A 19,931-nucleotide genomic window follows, 5' to 3' on the forward strand; every position below is an offset into this window, starting at 1 on the left:
ATATTTTCTAATAGTCGAGATAATTTTTTATCTTTGAAAAATGAGACTTTGAAAATAAAAAGGAAAAACATGTTAAAAGGCAAGAACGTTTATATTTCATGAAAAATAAAATTAACAATTGTTGATTTCTGCTTATTTTTCGTTTGTGCACTATCTTACATACTATCTTACATCTAGTAGGTTTTTCATTCTTAAAAAAATTAAAAAAAAAATCTTAAATTAATCTTCCTATAATTAAGTCAATTTTTGCAACCTTATCTTACATTTATTATTTTACACAATATCATGCGAAATATAATTTTTACTTATAGAAAGAATATTATAGATATTTAATTGTAATAAGATATATAATTAATAAACATACATAACATACATTTACATTTTCGAATCTTTTCTTAAGGGGAAATTCGCCAGAACAGACAATCGCTTACTTAGAATAATAAAATCAATGTTATAACTAAATAATACTGTATACATAAATCTTAGATACATTAAATGAACTGAACAAATAAAATATATTTCATATTTCATATTACATTAGATATTAATATTTCTTAATACTTCTTCTTAATATTTCTTATAACAAAAAGTTAGAGATCACTTATAAGAGATACTAAGATTCTATTGAAAAATGGAAACAAAAAGGTTGCTATTGTGTGTGTGGATATAATAATATAAAGTAATATAAAATCAATATTTTTTTCATCTTTGCAAAATATTTTCCAAAATAAAAGAGATAATAGCTTTTACAATAAAATAGTTATACCTTAATACCAGAAATATGCATTATCATATAAATCAAAAAATTTTTGTTTGCATGTATCTTAGATGTGATATTTTTATATTAAATAAAATCTGCAGAGACTTCAGGTACCTCAATAATTTTAGTCTGGAGTAATAATTCGTGATATTCTTGCATTAGAGTTATAAAATTTGGAGTATCCATAATATCTCTTAAATGTAATTTTATGAAACTTAAGGCATATTCTAATAATACTTTTGCATTATTTGAATGTGCAAATTTTAAATGTTCTGCAACGTTTTCCTTTGTTGTATTTCTGATTATGTGTTCTTCACATATTAATTTGAGATCTTTTAAATCATATTTTTCAGCTGCTATAATAAGTTCATAGGCTACTTTTGTATCTGTCTTTACATTTTCAGATAAATAACCAGTTTGTAGAAAAAATAACAATTGCTGTAGAATATCATACCTTATATCAGTTATTTCTACTTCATTATTTGCACTTTCTTTTAAACCACAATTAAACATAGCTTTAAAAACTTCACTTTTTAAACATAATAAAGCCTTATTTGCTTGAAGACGTTTTCCATCTATTACAAATGTAATAAGCGAATCAGATTTTTCATTATGAACAAAGGATGTAGCTAGCATATGTATCTCTGGATTGTATGAGTAACATATATTATGATTAATTAAGTCATCATATATAAGGAATTTAAAGCATATTGTAAGTGTCTCCTTAGGTAAATACTTTTCTTTATTATTCTTAAGATACAAAATAGGCAATTTATATAAGACTTCTTCATCTGTATTAACAAAAAAATTAGTCATATCTTTTGATGTATGAATAATTTTTCCTTCAGTAGTGTTAAGAGATATAGAATAGGAAACTGTGATTGATGTTTTTAACTGTTGTATATCACTATTATGCTCCAAAGCAAAAAAAGTCGCAGTATCTTTTGTAAAAGACACATATAATCTAAAATATTTTTTCTCTGTATTAAAGTATAATCCCCTAGCGAATCTGGAAGTTCTCCAAAAATTATCAATACTCCATGTATAAGAAAATCTGTGTAGCTGTAATTCTGTTCGACAATGATAAGTGGCATCTTCAGTTATAATCATCTTGGAGTTCCTTTTTATCCCTTCTACAATTAGCATTCAGTAATTTATTTTTATAATTATTAAATATATCATAAAAAAACTTATATAAATATATTGAATAACATGCAAATATATTAAATAGCTTATTAAAGCTTACACATGAACTTTTAAAATTGTTCTACAATCTGTTAATTATCCAAAACTAATACTAATACTAATTACTATATTAATAATATTACTATTAATCATCATTTTTCAGACTTTTTTTATGGATTAATATAATAATGTTTTATTAAATTGATGAACAAATTTATATATAACTAATAATTAATGCTAGATATTAATAAATAAATAATTAAAATTATTTTTTTGTGTTAATTTAGAGAAATAGTATTACAATATATATATATATATATATATATATATTTTAAAATTCGAGATTTCAATGCATGTAAATATGATAAATGATATGTATGAAATGGTTAATTTCCTATTTATATTTGAAATTTATTGAAAAGTACCATATCATAATTATATTATAACTGTTATGTAAAACATAAAAAGAATATGTAATTTAATCTTATCACTTACACAGATATATATTAAGTAATGAAGAGTGATAACCGTTGAAAAAAAAATGAAAAGAATTTTCGAGAAGAGTGACTCTTCATTTAATGAACTTAAATTTCAAAATATACTTACTTTGTTATTTTCCTTTCTAATAACAATCCTTTTTAATAATAGAATTGAATAAAGAAATGTGTTTATTGTGTAATAATATTGTAGGAAATTCGGCACGCAATTCTCAATTGCAAATTTTTCGACTATTATTACAGCGATTACAGCAACGGTTATTTACGCTTCTTTTCTGTTAAATTTTCGTGCCATATCTCAAAATAAACATAAAATACATAGACGAGTGTCTATCCTTAAGACCGCGTAATTAATGGCGTTTTCGAAATGGGGTTTAATCACTCTGGGGTAGTTTACTAAACGTCATTAACCAATCACAGATATTCTTCAGAGGCTGTGATTGGTCGATAGAGCAATTAAATCCATCCATTCGAAAACGCCATCAATCTTCCATGCATAGAGTCCAATGAAAACTTATTAGTCATTTTATTGTCTTCTTGTTATGCATATATTATACATTTAAATCTAAATTTTTTTATGTTAAATAAAATAGTGCTTCCTGACAATCGAAAGATAGTTTTCATCTTCGAAATGAGATTTTGCCCAGTGAGAAATGATAAGTCGAATAGACGTCTAAGACGTTTAATAGATGTCCAATAGACGTTTATTAGACATCTTAGACGTCTAACAAACGTCTATCCGACTTGTCATTTCTCTTTGGGTGAAAACAAAAAGTGTTAAAATGTTAAAAAAACGTGTTAAAAGACAAGAACGTTTATATTTCATGAGAAATAAAATTAACAATTGTTGATTTCTGCTTATTTTTCTTTGTACACTTGCATATTTTATATTTCTAATAGTTTTTTTATCCCTAAAAGTTAGAAAAAAAATATTTTAATCTTCTTACAATTAAATCAATTTTTGCTTTATTTACATTTATTACAATTTATTATTTTATTACAATGTTATGCAAAATATGATTCATATTTATGGAAAGAGTATTACATATATTAAACTGTAATAACCCATACAGCACAGAATATTGCAGTAATATTGCGGCAATATTCCAATGTTGCCGCAATGTTACAACAATATTAATAATATTGCTGCAATATTCTGTGCTGTATGAGAATATAATTAATAAACATATATGACATGCATTTAGATTTCCTCTCTGAAGTTGAGGAAATTTATCAGAACAATCACTTGAAACAATAAAAAATCAAATCAAGAATACTATAATTAAAAAATACCATATATTTTAAATATACATTAAGAGAACTGAACAAATAAAATATATTTAATCTCTATTTCATATTACATTGGATATTAATGACTCTTATAACAAAAGTTATTAGAGAGTACTTATAAGAGATATATTAAGATCCTATTGTAAAATGATTGCAAAAAGATTGCTGTTGTGGATATAATAATATAAAATCAATATTTGTTTCATTTTTCCAAAATAAAAGAGATAATAACTTTTATTATAAAAAAATTACCTTAATATCAGAAATATGCGTTATCATATAAATTCAAAAAAATTTATCTTGCATATATCTTAAATATGTTTCTATATTAAACAAAATAAGTTGCAGAGTCTATGGGTATCTTAGTAACTTGAATTTGAAGTAATAGCTCATGATATTCTTGTACTAAAGTTATAAAGTTTGGGGTATCCATAAGATCTTTTAAATGTAATTTTATCAAACTTAAGACATATTTTTTCAATACTGTTGCATTATTTAAATGTGCAAACTTTAAATGTTCTATAACGTTTTCCTTTGTTGTATTAGTAATTAAATATTCTTCACATATTAATTTCAGATCTTTTAAATCATATTTTTCTGCTGCTATAATAAGTTCACAGGCTACTTCTGTATCTATCTTTACATCTTCAGATAAACAACCAGTTTGTAGGAAAAATAACATTTGCTGTAGAATATCATACTTTATATCAGTTATTTCTACTTCATTATTTGTACTTTCTTTTAGATCACAATTAAACATAGTTTCAAAAACTTTACTTTTTAAACATAATAAAGCTTTATTTGCTTGAAGACGTTTTTCGTTTATTACAAATGTAATAAGCGAATCACATTTTTCATCAGGAATAAAAGATTGTGTAGCTATCTTTGGATGGTATGAGTAATGTATATTACGGTTAACTAAGTTATCATATATAAAGAATTTAAAGCATATTGTAAGTGTCTCATTAGGTAAATACTTCTGTTTGTTTACATTAAGATACAAAATAGGTAACTCATATAACGTTTCATAATATGTATTAACAAACCACTTATTCATATCTTTTGATATATGCATAATTTCTCCTTCAGTAGTATTAAAAGATATAGAATAGGAAACTGTGATTTGTGCTTTTTTACCTTTTATATCACTCTTCTCCACAGAAGCAAAAAAAGTCATAGTATCTTCTGTGAAACACACAGATAATATAAAATATTTTTGGTCTTTATTAAAGCGTAATTCATTAACGAATTTAGAAGTTTTCCAAAAACTACCAATTCTCCATGTATAAGAAAATTTACGTAGGTGTAATTGCGTTTGACAATGATTAGTGGTATCTTCAATTGTAATCTCAGAGCTCATTTTTATTGTCGATCCTACAAACAATTAGCATTTAATAATTTATTTTTATAAAAATTGAATATATCTCATAAAATTTTAAGATGTAAGATCTCATAAAAAACTTTTATATAAATATATAGAATAATACAATTTTATATAAATATATAGAATAATACAAATACATTAAATAGCTTACAATAGCTTTAAATAGCTTAAAGATTACATATTATCTTTTGTAATTGTTCTACAATCTAATATTAATTATTCAAAACTAATATAACTATCAATTATTTCTCATGTTTTTTTATGGATTACAATGTAGCATTGTAATAAATGATAAACAATTAATATATAACTAATAATTAATGCTAGATATTAACAACTAAATAATTAAAATTATTTCTTTGTGCTAATTTAAATTAGAGAAATAGAAGTACAATATATTTTAAAATTAATGGAGGTTTCAATACATATATATGATAATGTATGAAATGATTGATTTATTAGTATTTATATATATTTGAAATTTACTGAAAAATACTATGGGCGTTTTTCAGCAAGCGACACAGAGAATACAGTGTAACACAGTGAATCATTTCATCCTTATTTACATTCGGCAACCAAGGACGAAGTGATACACTGTGTTCTCTGTGTCGCTTGCTGAAAAACTATATTATGTATTATCTACACATCACAAGAATTACTTTAATAAATTCTTGATAACTAAAATTAATTACACTCTTTGACAATTTGATTCTAGTAGTATGATAGAATACATAATTATATATTGTTAGGTATAATACAAAAAACTATATAATTTAATCTTATTACTAAAGATATATATTAGATGATGAAAGATGATAACCGTTTAAAAAACAACATTTTCGAAAAGAGTGATTCAATTCAACGAGCTTAAATTTCAGTACTTACTTTGCTATTTTCCTTTCTGATAACAGTTCTTTCTAGTTTAATAATAGAATTGAATAGAGAAATGTACTTAATTGTATAATAATATTGTAGGAAGTTTAACACGCAATTCTCAATTGCAAACTTTTCTACTGTTGTAACGATTGCAACAACGTTATTCGCGCTTCTTTTCTGTTAAATTTTCGTGCCATATCTCAAAATAAACATAAAATACATAGGCCCATATTCTGAATCCTCTTTTATCGATAAAAGTGCCTCTAAAAGTGGCATATAAGCCTTTTGATTGGCTACAAGCCACTTTTAGAAGCACTTTTATTGATAAAAGAGGATTCAGAATATGGACCATAGACGAGTGTCTATCCTTAAGACCGCGTAATTAATGGCGTTTTCGAAATGGGGTTTAATCACTCTGGGGTAGTTTACTAAACGTCATTAACCAATCACAGATATTCTTCAGAGGCTGTAATTGGTCGATAGAGCAATTAAATCCATCCATTCGAAAACGCCATCAATCTTCCATGCACAGAGTCCAATGAAAACTTATTAGTCATTTTGTTGTCTTCTTGTTATGCATATATTATACATTTAAATCTAAATTTTTTTATGTTAAATAAAATAGTGCTTCCTGACAATCGAAAGATAGTTTTCATCTTCGAAATGAGATTTTGAAAACAAAAAGAAAAAACGTGTTAAAAGACAAGAACGTTTATATTTCATGAAAAATAAAATTAACAATTGTTGATTTCTACTTATTTTTCGTTTGTGCACTATCTTATATATCTAATAGATTTTTTATTTTTAAAAAAATTAGAAAAAAAATATTTTAAATTAATCTTATAATTAAGTCAATTTTTGTCTTATCTTACATTTATTACAATTTATTATTTTATCACAATGTCATGCGAAATATAATTTTTACTTATGGAAAGAATATTATATATATTTAATTGTAATAACATATATAATTAATAAACATACATAACATACATTTATATTTTCTTTTCTTAAGTTGGGGAAATTCGCCAGAACAGACAATCCCTTACTTAGAATAATAAAATCAATATTATAACTCAAAAATACCGTATACATATATTTTAGATACATTAAATGAACTGAACAAATAAAATATTTCATATTTCATATTACACTAGATATTAATATTTCTTAATACTTCTTAATATTTCTTATAACAAAAAGTTATCAGAGATCACTTATAAGAGATATTAAGATTCTATTGAAAAATGGAAACAAAAAGGTTGTTGTTGTGTGGGTGAATAAAATAATATAAAGTAATATAAAATCAATTTTTTTTTCATCTTTGCAAAATATTTTCCAAAATAAAAAAGATAATAGCTTTTACTATAAAATAGTTATATCTTAATATCAGAAATATGCATTATCATATAAATTAAAAAATTTTGTTCTGCATGTATCTTAAATGTGATATTTTTATATTAATTACAATATACTGTAGAGACTTCAGGTACCTTAGCAATTTTAATCTGAAGTAATAGTTCATGATATTCTTGCATTAGAGTTATAAAATTTGGAGTATCCATAATATCTCTTAAATGTAATTTCATGAAACTTAAGGCATATTTTTTTAATACTGTTGCATTATTTGAATGTGCGAACTTTAAATGTTCTACAACGTTTTCCTTTGTTGTATTTGTGATTACATGTTTTTCACATATTAATTTCAGATCTTTTAAATCATATTTTTCAGCTGCTATAATAAGTTCACAGGCTACTTTTGTATCTATCTTTACATCTTCAGATAAATAACCAGTTTGTAGAAAAAATAATAATTGCTGTAGAATATCATACTTTATATCAGTTATTTCTACTTCATTATTTGCACTTTCTTTTAAACCACAATTAAACATAGCTTTAAAAACTTCACTTTTTAAACATAATAAAGCCTTATTTGCTTGAAGACGTTTTCCATCTATTACAAATGTAATAAGCGAATCAGATTTTTCATCATGAACAAAGGATGTAGTTAGCATATGTATCTCTGGATTGTATGAGTAACATATGTTATGAGTAACTATGTCATCACATATAAGGAATTTAAAGCATATTGTAAGTGTCTCATTAGGTAAATACTTTTTTTTGTTATCTTTAAGATGCAGAATAGGCAATACATATAACACTTCTTGATGTGTATTAACAAACAATTTAGTCATATCTTTTGATACATGGGTAATTTTTCCTTCAGTAGTGTTAAAAGATACAGAATAGGAAACTGTGATCCGTGTTTCATTATCTTCTATATCATCCTCATTCACCATAGCATAAAAAATCAAAGAATCTTGTCCGAAAGACACATATAATCTAAAATATTTTTTGTCTTCATTAAAGTATAATCCCTTAACAAATTTAGAAGTTCTCCAAAAATTATCAATACTCCATGTATAAGAAAATCTGTGTAGCTGTAATTCTGCTCGACAATGATAAGTGGCATCTTTAGTTATAATCACCTTAGAATTCATTTTTATCCTTCCTACAAACAATTAGCATTCAGTAATTTATTTTTATAAGTATTAAATATATCATAAAAAAACTTTTATATAAATATATTGAATAACATGCAAATATATTAAATAGCTTATTAAAGCTTACACATGAACTTTTATAATTGTTCTACAATCTGTTAATTATTCAAAACTAATACTAATACTAATTACTATATTAATAATATTACTATCAATCATTATTTCTCATATTTTTTTTATGGATTACAATGTAGCATTTTAGTAAATGATAAACAATTGATATATAACTAATAATTAATGCCAGATATTAGTAACTAAATAATTAAAATTATTTCTTTGTGCTAATTTAGAGAAATAGTATTACAATATATATATTTTAAAATTAATAGAGATTTCAATGCATAAATAATATGATAAAGTATGAAATGATATTTGAAATTTATACTGAAAAATATTATGGGCATTTTTCAGCAAGCGACACAAAGGACACAGTGTAAGGCTAATATTACATTTGTCGTACGACAAATGTAATATCGGCCTAACACAGTGAATCACTTCATCCTTATTTACATTCGGCAACCAACAAGGACGAAGTGATACACTGTGTCCTCTCTGTGTCGCTTGCTGAAAAACGTCCTATATTAGGTGCTTTCCATTTACATCAAAACTCAGATAAATCTCACTTCTGTCTTTCTTTAACATGAATGTTGAAGAAAGACAGAAGTGAGATTTATCTGAGTTTTGATGTAAATGGAAAGCATCTATTATGTATTATCTACACATCACAAGAATTACGTTAATAAATTCTTGATAACTAAAATTAATTACACTCTTTGAAAATTTGATTCTAGTAGTATGATAGAATACATAGTTATATAAGATGATTTTTGGCGTGCTTTTGGTATAGCAACCAATGTGTACCAGAATGTCTTACACATTGATAAAACATATATAGGTACGTATGTTTTATCAATGTGTAAGACACTCTGGTACACATTGGTTGTTATACCAGAAGGACGCCAAAAATCGCCTATATTGTTAGATATAATATAAAAAACTATATAATTTAATCTTATCACTCAAAGATGTACATTAGATGATGAAGGGCGTGTTCCAAAATTCACTGCCAGCGCTGAAAATCTATAGTTCACGTTACGTATATTATATATTTTCAGCGCTGGCAGTGAATTTTGGAACATAGCCGAAAGATGATAACCGTTTAAAAAAAAACATTTTCGAGAAGAGCGATTCAATTCAACGAGCTTAAATTTCAGTACTTACTTTGCTATTTTCCTTTCTGATAACAATTCTTTCTAGTTTAATAATAGAATTGAATAGAAAATGTGTTTATTGTGTAGTAATATTGTAGGAAGTTTAACACGCAATTCTCAATTGCAAATTTTTCTACTATTGTAACAATTCTTCTTCTTCTTCAATTTTGTTTGGCCACGTCCCTCTGAGGGTGTAATTTTATTGTAACAATTGCAACGACGTTATTCGCGCTTCTTTTGTTCTCTATCAAATTTTCGTGCCATATCCCAGCCCATAAGCATAAAATATATAGACGAGTGTCTACTCTTAAGTCCGCGTAATTAAAAATTGGGGTTTAACCAATCGGAACAAAAGGAACTAAAATCTCTTTCTTCTGATTGGTCAATATTTAATTTCAATCTTCCATGCAACACACTGGACGCGCGTGCGCACAAAGGGGGACCCTTCTGTCAATACCAGCAGCACGCCCATCTACTCACTCATATGTTTATGCGCGCAGCGCGCCGCGCGTTCGCCTCGCTCGCGTTTGCCACTTGCCACAGCCGGGCATGCGAAGCGCGAGATCGAAGTGGCGAAAGTTCGCGGTTGCGAGACGTCGTCTTCGTTTCTCGCCGCCGCCGTGATCTTCACCGGCGAGTCGCGATCACCAGCTGTCGCGGAGAGGCCGGCGAACCGGGCGGCCTTTCCTCGAGCGGCGAGCGGTACCCGTCCTAGCGGTTCATCTCCCCGCCGTTGATCTCTCGCGTGACGCTTCTGCTCCGAAATCCGGTGCGCGACACCCACGACGTGTGCACGTTCGTCGACGGGCACTCTCGTTCGTGCGCTCGAATTCACGCGCGCACGCACGCACTTGCACGCATTTATCACCGTAGGGCTTCGTGCTCGTCCGCTCGCTCGGTGCTCCCGCTCGCGGCGGAGAATGACATATCGCGACGCGCGGATGACGCGCGACGATCACGCACGCGGCGGGAGCGTCATCGAGCCGGGGCAGTGCGTCTACGACGGTTGAAAGGGAGAGGACTTGGAGGATCGTCGGAGGATCTGCCGAGCGTTGACGATGGCGATCTCGAGCTGGATGATGTGGGGTAGGAGCCTACGCACCGGCCGATCTCATCGAAGTGCGTGCATTGTTGTAATTTGCGTCGTTGTAATTTAAGATGAAATGTTGCGCGAAAATTGATTGAGGCGAATCGCCCTTGACGTCTCTTTTTCGTTGCAGGACAAGACACCGAGGACAATTGCATCCAGCTCGACCTGTCAAGAGGTTAGTAACCTAACCTGCTACAGGATCGTGGCTCCTATCCTCCCTCCTTCTCTTCTCTTCCTCTCGTTCGTCCTCCTCGACGCTATCGATGACGTTAGCCTGCTTCGCACTTTTGTGTATTTGTTTACCTTCCGCCTGGCAAGCGCAATATTGCGCAATCCTTGCTTCTCGTGCCGTCAATGATCGGTTTGCCGGATATTTTTTAGCGAAAAATAGGTAGATACTTTTCAATGATATCGAATGATACTGATTTGTTACCATTCTAGAGTTTGAAGGGTATCCTTATATAGCTTGATCTAAAATGAAATAATCAAAGCAGAAATATATAGTAAATTCTCTATTGCAAACTTTCTGAGGAAAGTGATTAATCTAAGGATCAGTCTGTATGTAAAGAAAGAATATCCCTCAATGCTATTATTTTAATTATTTTTTCCTTGCCTGTGAGATATTTGGTTATCCTTATATTTTATAAAATATTTGTAAATGTGTCAAAGAAGTAATTAATATATCTTGTACAGGATTGAAGGAGAATGTCAAGGAGGTCTTAACTAATCTTTGCCAGCGTCACAATGTTCCAAGCGTAAAGAAGCTAGCGTATCTTAATGCTATTGTTAAGTTGATTAGCGAAACCGAGTCCCAGGATTATGGATACACTGCAGAAGATTTGTTCTGTTGGTAAGATTTGTTAGCAACCAAATATTATACCTTGAATATCAATGAAAAGGGAGAGACTGCTAGTTAAGATTATTAAGATTGATTTATTAATTACAAAATTGCATTTATTTTTTAGTTTGCGTGTGGCTCTGGTCCATGAAGCGACACAAGTACGCGCTGCCGCGCTGCGAGCGGTGCGTTACATGCTCAAGAAGGAACAGGATGTCATCGCGATCAATAGGCTGCAGTATCCATATTTCGTGGCGCGTAGCATGGACGTTAATCTGCGTAACGAAATGGAGAGGATACAGGCTCTTCGACTCGTCAGGAGAATCCTGGTATTAGCTCCCAAGCATTTCAGTCCCGCTTTAGCGAGATCTCTAATTAGTTTAACCAACGGTGGTATAGAGGAAAGAGACCGTGCATTTAGAGCGTTTCTAGCAACTCTATGCGAGTTAGGTGTTTTGAACTCGAATCTACTGATAAGCTGCGGCGGTATCGGCGCACTGGCAAGAGCCGCGATGACCGGTCAAAGCGCCGCCGCGGTCGAATCCATCGTTGGAGTGCTGCTGCGTCTGTTGAACAACCCCGATACACGCAGCAGCGTTTCTCTTCTATGCTTCGCCGCACCGTACTGCGAACTTCACTCTTCGAGCATGGAGAGAACTAAGGAGGAGCGCGAACAAAGATTTGCTGCAAGCAAACTTGCTCTGCTGAGCATCCTTCGCTCGTACTCGGGCGTCCTTCATTTCTGTCGGCCGGACAATAATTCGGGCCTCAAGGCCATCGCGGATATCCTGTATGTGGAACAATTGGAAGTGCGCGGCGCCGTGCTGGAGTTACTCTACGAGCTATTAGATCTGCCGTTGCCCACGTGGACCGACGAGCCCGATGTCGCGTTGGCCGCGGTGGATCCCAGCAGATCGCGAGACTCGTGGAAACTGTCCGAAGGCTTCGTCGCTGCCGAGGGGAAGTTTATACTGCCATCCCTGTCGTCGCACTGTCCCAATATCACAGAGATACACTCAGCGTTGTTGGTGTACGTTCTTCTCGAGTGCGGTCTCCATCGAGCCCTCGCGGAAACCATCGTCTCCAGTGATACGTTTATCTCGGTGCGCGCGGCGGTTCTTCTAGGAGCGTTGTTACATCTCGCACATTCGCTTCTACCGTCCGAGCTTTGCGATCTTACGCCGCCGCTGCCGAATCTACTAGAGCATGCTAGCGCCGGCAAGCATCAGGCGTTAGCGGCGGTCACAATTCTCGAGCGAATGCACACCATGATGCGACGCAGACCTACCCCGGCGAGTCTCTTCCTCGATCGGATTCTTCAGGCGGGCACATGGTTACGTCCAACCCTGCCACGACGTCAACGACCGTCCGGCAGGCACTGGTTGCGAATCGGCCGTGAATCACCGATTACGCCGTTGCTGAAGGACGCGCAAGTGCTTAGTTCGAAGGACGCTCTCGCCTGGAATTGGCCGATAGTGCGGGCGATTTTGCGATCGCGCGAAGATGCGACGAGAATTCTGCACGATTCCGATCATCGGTTGTTTATGAAGCGGCTCGTACGTTATTTCAGACCGTCCTGGAACGGTTATAGCAGAGTCGAGCTGGGCACGAATGCAACATTAGCACGCGAAGCAACTCTCGCCGGCTGCGATTTGTTGAATTGCTTGTTGGAACTACACGAACCGGAGGGCGCGCGACTGCTCAACGAACTGATCGGCGACGTCGCCGAACAGATCAGCAACATTCGCACCGCCGAGTCCGCGCATGACTGCCTGTTCTCGCCACGTCACATGTCTACCACGTGTTGTCAGAAATATTTCCTTTTTCTTGGTCAGTTAAGTTATTCGGCCAAGGGGACAGTGGTCCTCAAGAGTTTTAACCTGTTGGAGAAACTGCAGGATCTCGCACTAGCCACTAATCACGACTGCTATGTCAAGCTGATCGTTTCCAGTCTGGATTACTCTCGAGACGGTCCCAATAGGAAGCTATTAAGCAAGATTATCTCCGAGGCGACCTTATGGAGTACACGTTTATACGCTACGCAGTTTTTACGGTTGATACTCCGCGCGAGAATGACGGACGCTGTACGTTGGGCAATGTCGCTGTTGGCGGATCGGCTGTCGGATAGCACTATTGCTGTGGCGTTAGCTGCGTTGGAAACGTTACATGAGGCGTGTAACGAGATTGAGTACTTGGAAGTGTTACTGCAACAAGGTGGACAATCGCGCGACTGGGACAAATGGCTGCAACATCTAGGTGACAAGGGCTACTTGTTGAAGATTCGGCTTTACTCTCTTCAACAAGGTTTCGCGAGTCTCGCCGCGCCTTCGGAGGAGCTGGAGAAGTGGATCGGACCCGGCGGTTTCGCTGAGCGATATGTGGGACTCGTGGAAGGCGAAATACACGACGCGTTGACACGTCGTCAACGAGACGAGACTGGGAGCTATCAAAGGAGGATCACCAACGTGGCGATGGTACCGCACGACATTTTCGTGCCGCCGCATCTGATCGGCCAGTTGGCGCAGCACGAACTCGGGATGCAATTATTGTTACGTCGCAACGTGATACAGCGTTTCGCCCGATTATTACAGCGATTCAAGCTGGAGTTTGGCGGCCGTGATTCAGAATCTAACTCGCGATGCACCAGAACGAGTCGTCTACCTATTGGCGTCACCGCTACGGCCGTTGCAGGCGGCATTGCTGACGACGTCGGTATCGTGTCAGAGGAGTCCGGGACGGACGAAGCCGCGGAGCAGTGTGGTCGCCTCGAGACGATCCTCGATTCCGAGGCGTTGGAGAGTGAGTTAACTCGCGATACGACGAGCCAACCGCGGACCGAGTCACTAATGGAGATTCGTCGTAAGACCAGCATGGACGATTCCAGGCACACCACTCCGGAGCGAAGCTGGAGGATGGAGACTGTCGAGTTATCGCGCGACGATCACTCCGTAACCGGTCCAAACGGCGGAATTCTCAAAGTCAAATCGGCTCTATGGGCTCTCGGCCACGCGGGCACATCCGTCGCTGGTGTCGAACACCTCAATCACCTGGGTATCATCGAGATGATCGCGTCCATGGCGGAGACGTGTCCGTATTACTCGGTACGCGCCACCGCGATGTACGCTCTCAGTCTAATCGGTACCACTCGCGCCGGCGCCGACGCGCTGATAAATTTCAACTGGCCGTGCGTCAGGCATCAACGCGGCGACAATTGGCCTGTGGTGCCACCCTCGACCAGGTATCCGGTACCAAGCCCGATCCCTGTGCAACGGCATCATCGCAGCCTTAGCGATGGTAAACCCGAACTACCCGAGCCACTCGTGCGCCGAACGAGGAATCGATCCGAGAGCGCGGCCACGGATCTCGAGGCACGGCGATACATTCTTCCGTGAGTAGAACGATGAAAATGTTTATCAGGAAAGGCAATTACTATTATATTAATTTGCAAAATAATTAATCTTTTATGTATTTTTCAGGATGTTTTAATATTAATTTTCCGTTATTTTTTAGAGAGAGAGGCGAAACGCCAAGTCCCGTTTCGAGTATACAAAGACTTAGCCAACAAGATGCTGAAGGGTACGCGCGACTACGTAGTTTACAACGTCATCGCAGACCGAGTTATTCTCAAAGTAGTTTAGAAGTATGTGAATATTTTTCAAAATCTCTCTTGAGAAGAGGGCATTTTATATAACAACGGCAACATTGAGTATTTATCTTTACAGATGTATAGTTTAGATGGCCGTCTTTCGTTGCAAAGCCTATCGGAGTACGATTCGTCCCGCAGCTGGATTGCGGAGAATGCGGTTCTTACTCCGACGCCACCTCCTCCAGAGGACGACAACGAGAACTTGTTCTATATGGGTATCTGCTTGCCGAGGAGGCTGCTCGCGATCTTTCCCGAGCCTCCTCAACCATCGCAGCCGACTATCTATGAGGATATCATTAGATTTGAATCAGAGACAACGGAAATCGACGAGGAATCCAATTCGGAGTACGATATCGATAGCGAACATTGCCGCACATGTCTCATTTGTTATCACGGCAAGAGTAGCAAGGATGCCGGCACGGAACAGGACATGAAATTGCGAAAGTAAGAAATACGATTCTTTGAATCGAAATTACTTGTACATTAAAGCTAGGAAATATAGTTATATAATTGTGAAATACAATACAAATAGTGAACACATATACATTGCTAATTAACATATTAATGTATTATTTAATTAATTATTTAGAAATTTGAGAAGTTGTAAGCGCGTTCTCGATTTATTTGAATCAATAAAATATCTCTCTTTCTGTTCAAAAATTATTATGTATAATTTTGTTATGTTATAGAGAAATACTTAGGCATACTCAACGACTTGCAAATCCCGTATGGTATCGTCTTAGTCGTCAATCGTTACTTAGACTGAGGCAGCGATATCCGGAAAAGTTTCAGGTATGTTTTCTTCTTTACAACATTTCGATATGCAGGAATAATTTATACATTTTATATCGCATTTTCTTTTTTTCTTCTTCAGGATACCTGTTTGTTTTCGGATGTAGCCGCTCGCCTAAGTAGCGGTACGTACAGAATGCCGGCGCGGCGATTTCTGCAAGAACTGTTTTTAGATTCTCCATTTGATGCAGTAAGTTCCACAACATGTACTTTTGTTATCAATTCTCGTGATCGCATGATTCTTATGACGTCAGCATCTGCGTCAGCGTTATTTTATAGTCGGTAATATGTAGTCGTAATCCACGAGGTTTCTGAAAATAAAAACAATGAAATACAGTCATTGCAAAGAAAATTCATCTTTAAATTTAATGCAATAAGATTCTGTGCTATATTTAAAAATAAATAAGTATATCAAAGCTTTATATATATATATATTAAAGTTATATTATCTATTTATATGTTTGTTTTTTTATCGCACGATTAACTTATAATTAATATTGTGTACTTAACTAAGTATAAGAATATACATATAGCTTGGATAGTGTTATTTAAAACAATTTACAATTTTACTATTTTGCAGCTTTATGTTGAACCAATCAACATTCTGAAGATACCAATTGGTACAGAGGAAAATCCTCTGCAATCTGTTCCTAGCTCCGAGGCTAGTCCTCGGCAGCAATCTACCAGTCCTGTGGAGGGCAAGATTAACGGAAGACTTACTTTGACTGAGATACAAACGGCACAACTGGCCTCGGTCGCCGAGGAAGGTTCCTCTGTCAGCAGTGAATCGTGCAATATTGCACATCCATGTAAGAAAAAACCTCAGGAGATTGCTCGGTCGATGCAGGAACGGCGTAGCGATGAGAAGATCATAGCCGAGATCCTGAAGCCAGAAGAACGGATACGCTTGTCAAAGAGTTCCGATAGATCGTTAAAAGTATCAGGTACAAACACTGCCATCAGCCTTGATTCGTAGTTTTTGAACTTTCGATCACTACTGTGTGTACATATTTTGTATTAAAATAATAATGATGTATAAAAATAAATTATTACACACACTGCCGGAAAAATCAGAGATATATTCTTATAAATGTATATATATTTCAACGTTTCCTTCTACTTTTTATGTGCTTTGTCTATTCAGAATTATTTATTATGATCGAAATAATTGTTAATTTATATTTTATGTCTGCAACAGGTGTCCCTTCTTCTGTATTATTTTCTACCAATTTTTGATTTTTTAGTAGAAAACTGATAAGAAGTAGGGAAAGAGAGAGAGAGGGTACTTCTATATATATATATATATATATTTATATTAAAGCTCTTATATTTAATATTATAATTTCTAATATATTTCTCTCTGTTTATACAAATTATAATTTTTATATATTGTGTGTATCAAGAAGAGAGAGCAGGATAAAACATCAACGAAACAACCACAAATGTCTACATATTTTGCGCGAAACCCTTTTTCAGTTTATCAAGATCTTATCATTTCGCTTTTTGATACATCGCCATTAATAAGAATTCTACATTATCGACATTGTTTATCTGTCTCGATGGAATTCACTAAATTATCGTTAGTTGACGCGACAGTCGCTACTACGGATATTTCTGTTTTTGTTTCGAATATAGCTGATCATTCGTGTCATCGTATCGTCCTCCATAATTATTTCCTCGAGACCATAAACGATACGTGAATTTATAACAACGCAAATTATCCGGATGACGATGACGGCGAATTCCAAACAGAATTCCAAGCGGTCGAAATGGGCCTTAGATTTTGCCCACAAGTATGTAACCTAGATTGGGACGCAAAGTACACGTGTCAAAAGAGTGTATTTCGCTCAATCAAATTCACATATTCATATTAAATATCTATAATTCTCACATCTAACATCTGTTCCTTTTTTTAGATGCACTTTCTGTGATTTTTCTGTTTCTTTTATCAAAGTCTTGATCATTATTTTATTTCAAACAAAAAGTGCACCTAAAGAAAAATAAAGCTTGCCTCTTTTAGTATTTAATTTATACAATTTTATTTTAGACAAAAACTATGTTGCTGAAACTTTCTTTGCTTTTTACAGAACGAAACAAGACAAAAGTGTGGAAATACCATCTCCACCAGGATACACACCTACTGGTTCCCTCTTTCACAATGTGGAGTACATGAGAGAATCGGATTCCAATCATCTGATAATAAAGAAGTCCTGGGACTTGGCGTTGGGACCTCTTAAGCAAGTGCCCATGAACCTATTCATCATGTATATGGCTGGCAGTTCAATTTCTATTTTTCCTATCATGATGGTCGGTATGCTCATTATCAGGCCAGTCAAGGCGTTATTCACATTGCAACAAAGTAAGTATTTGAAGTCGACAAAGGTAAATACTAAAACATTACTTGTAATATAACTTGTTGTTTCCTCCGTTCAGCATTCAAAGTGATCGAAGGAACACACGCGTTTGGGCAAAAGTTCGTGTACTTCTTAGGACAGTTAGTAAATATCGCGTTAGCTTTGTACAAATGTCAATCGATGGGTTTATTGCCGACACACGCGTCCGACTGGCTAGCGTTTGTGGAGCCACAAACAAGGGTGGAATACTCTGGTGGAGGTTTCATATATGTTTGATGCAAATACAATCAGTTAATATTGTAAGTACTCGATATACGCGTCCGACAAATGCGATCGTGAAAATAGTTAAGTTATACTGTGCGTGTGTCGCATTTAAATATTGTTTATTAAAGAAAATAAAAGTATGGAAAAATAAGTGGCTGTCTCTTTGTACATATGAATATATATACAAGTAGAAATATTTCTTGGAAAATATAGCTAAATGTTACATTTAGATCATATCAGTAATGGCATTATTCATTTTCTCTTCTAGTATTGGAAGTGGTTACGCTTAGGAGTAATGTACAATTATGCTATGGCTTCTTCTTATTTTCTTCTAGAAACTGAAGTACTCGTTGATATATTTTTGCTGGTTCATCTACACGTGGAATCTATAAAATGAAAATAAATTAGCTTCAAGAAATAGCAAAGTACTACTTGTCGTATCAAGAATTTTATATTGCACACATGAAAAAGAAAGTACTGACATGATGAATTGTAATTCCATTGTATTGAAAATAATCAGTCAATTATAAAAGCAGCTTTTTATCTTATTAAATGTATGACATACCTCGTAATTTTGTGCTATATATATACCGGCGTACACTCCAATACTCAAACTAATCTGCAAGTCATTATTATACATTTTACAAATTGCAAATTGTAAAAATCATATATATATACGTATTTACATACCAGAAATCGGAGCATATTGAATTTTCAAAACAAGTTTAACCTAAGAATCTCTCTAGAAAGTCTCTGCTGTGCCACTGACATTCAGATAAAAGTATATTCTGAAATACATACGCTCAAATAGAACATGAAACATACGCAACTGTGATAAGATAACGAAATATAGATTTAGCAGCTAGTTAGAATTTGTTGGTTATTTCGTGACAAGAAGGTTGTACGCAGTCTCTGCAGAGAGAACACTGTCTCTGTAACCAGATCTAGTTTTCTTTTGGGTTAATATTACTGGATTATAACCAGAAGAGTCGCGTTGAATTTAAATTTGTTTTAAAAATTTTCTAATTAATCTTTTTCTATATTCTAATCTTATAGAGATCTTCAATATTTTTGAAATTTATATTATTATTTTATTATTATATTTTATTAACAACGAAAAATTGAATAAATAAATCAAAAAGAAAAAAAACGTATCAATTTTTGCAATAAATTCAATAAT

General features: G+C 34.1%; 2 protein-coding genes across 8 annotated transcripts; one reads left to right on the forward strand and one right to left on the reverse strand.

Moving 5' to 3' along the window:
• Positions 1-680: 680 nt before the first annotated feature.
• Positions 681-7,456, reverse strand: LOC145965625 (uncharacterized). The gene is made up of 4 exons (XM_083089288.1): positions 6,002-7,456; positions 4,064-5,106; positions 2,825-2,876; positions 681-1,893 (listed from the first exon to the last, which is right to left on the reverse strand). Exons 2-4 carry the CDS (start codon positions 5,090-5,092, stop codon positions 845-847), a joined length of 2,130 nt encoding a protein of 709 aa, XP_082945414.1. The 5' UTR covers positions 5,093-5,106; positions 6,002-7,456; the 3' UTR covers positions 681-844.
• A 2,816-nt stretch (positions 7,457-10,272) lies between these two features.
• LOC145965511 (ER membrane protein complex subunit 4-like) lies at positions 10,273-19,286 on the forward strand. 7 transcript variants are annotated; one of them, XM_083089134.1, is made up of 10 exons: positions 10,279-10,886; positions 10,988-11,032; positions 11,551-11,707; positions 11,823-15,083; positions 15,206-15,335; positions 15,418-15,785; positions 16,031-16,133; positions 16,216-16,323; positions 16,714-17,077; positions 18,221-18,442. In XM_083089134.1, exons 1-10 carry the CDS (start codon positions 10,826-10,828, stop codon positions 18,304-18,306), a joined length of 4,683 nt encoding a protein of 1,560 aa, XP_082945260.1. In that variant the 5' UTR covers positions 10,279-10,825; the 3' UTR covers positions 18,307-18,442. The 7 variants fall into 7 exon arrangements, with proteins under 7 accessions (XP_082945263.1, XP_082945260.1, XP_082945262.1 ...); XM_083089136.1 differs by lacking the exons at positions 10,279-10,886; positions 10,988-11,032 and adding an exon at positions 11,067-11,248; XM_083089138.1 differs by lacking the exons at positions 10,279-10,886; positions 10,988-11,032; positions 11,551-11,707 and having other exon boundaries at positions 14,359-14,494; positions 14,580-15,083.
• Positions 19,287-19,931: the final 645 nt, after the last annotated feature.

Source organism: Camponotus vicinus, unplaced genomic scaffold (assembly GCF_025532165.1).
Source record: "Camponotus vicinus isolate PSW18456_S1 unplaced genomic scaffold, iyCamVici1.0 SCAF_14, whole genome shotgun sequence".
In the NCBI taxonomy this organism is placed as follows: Eukaryota; Metazoa; Arthropoda; class Insecta; order Hymenoptera; family Formicidae; genus Camponotus; species Camponotus vicinus.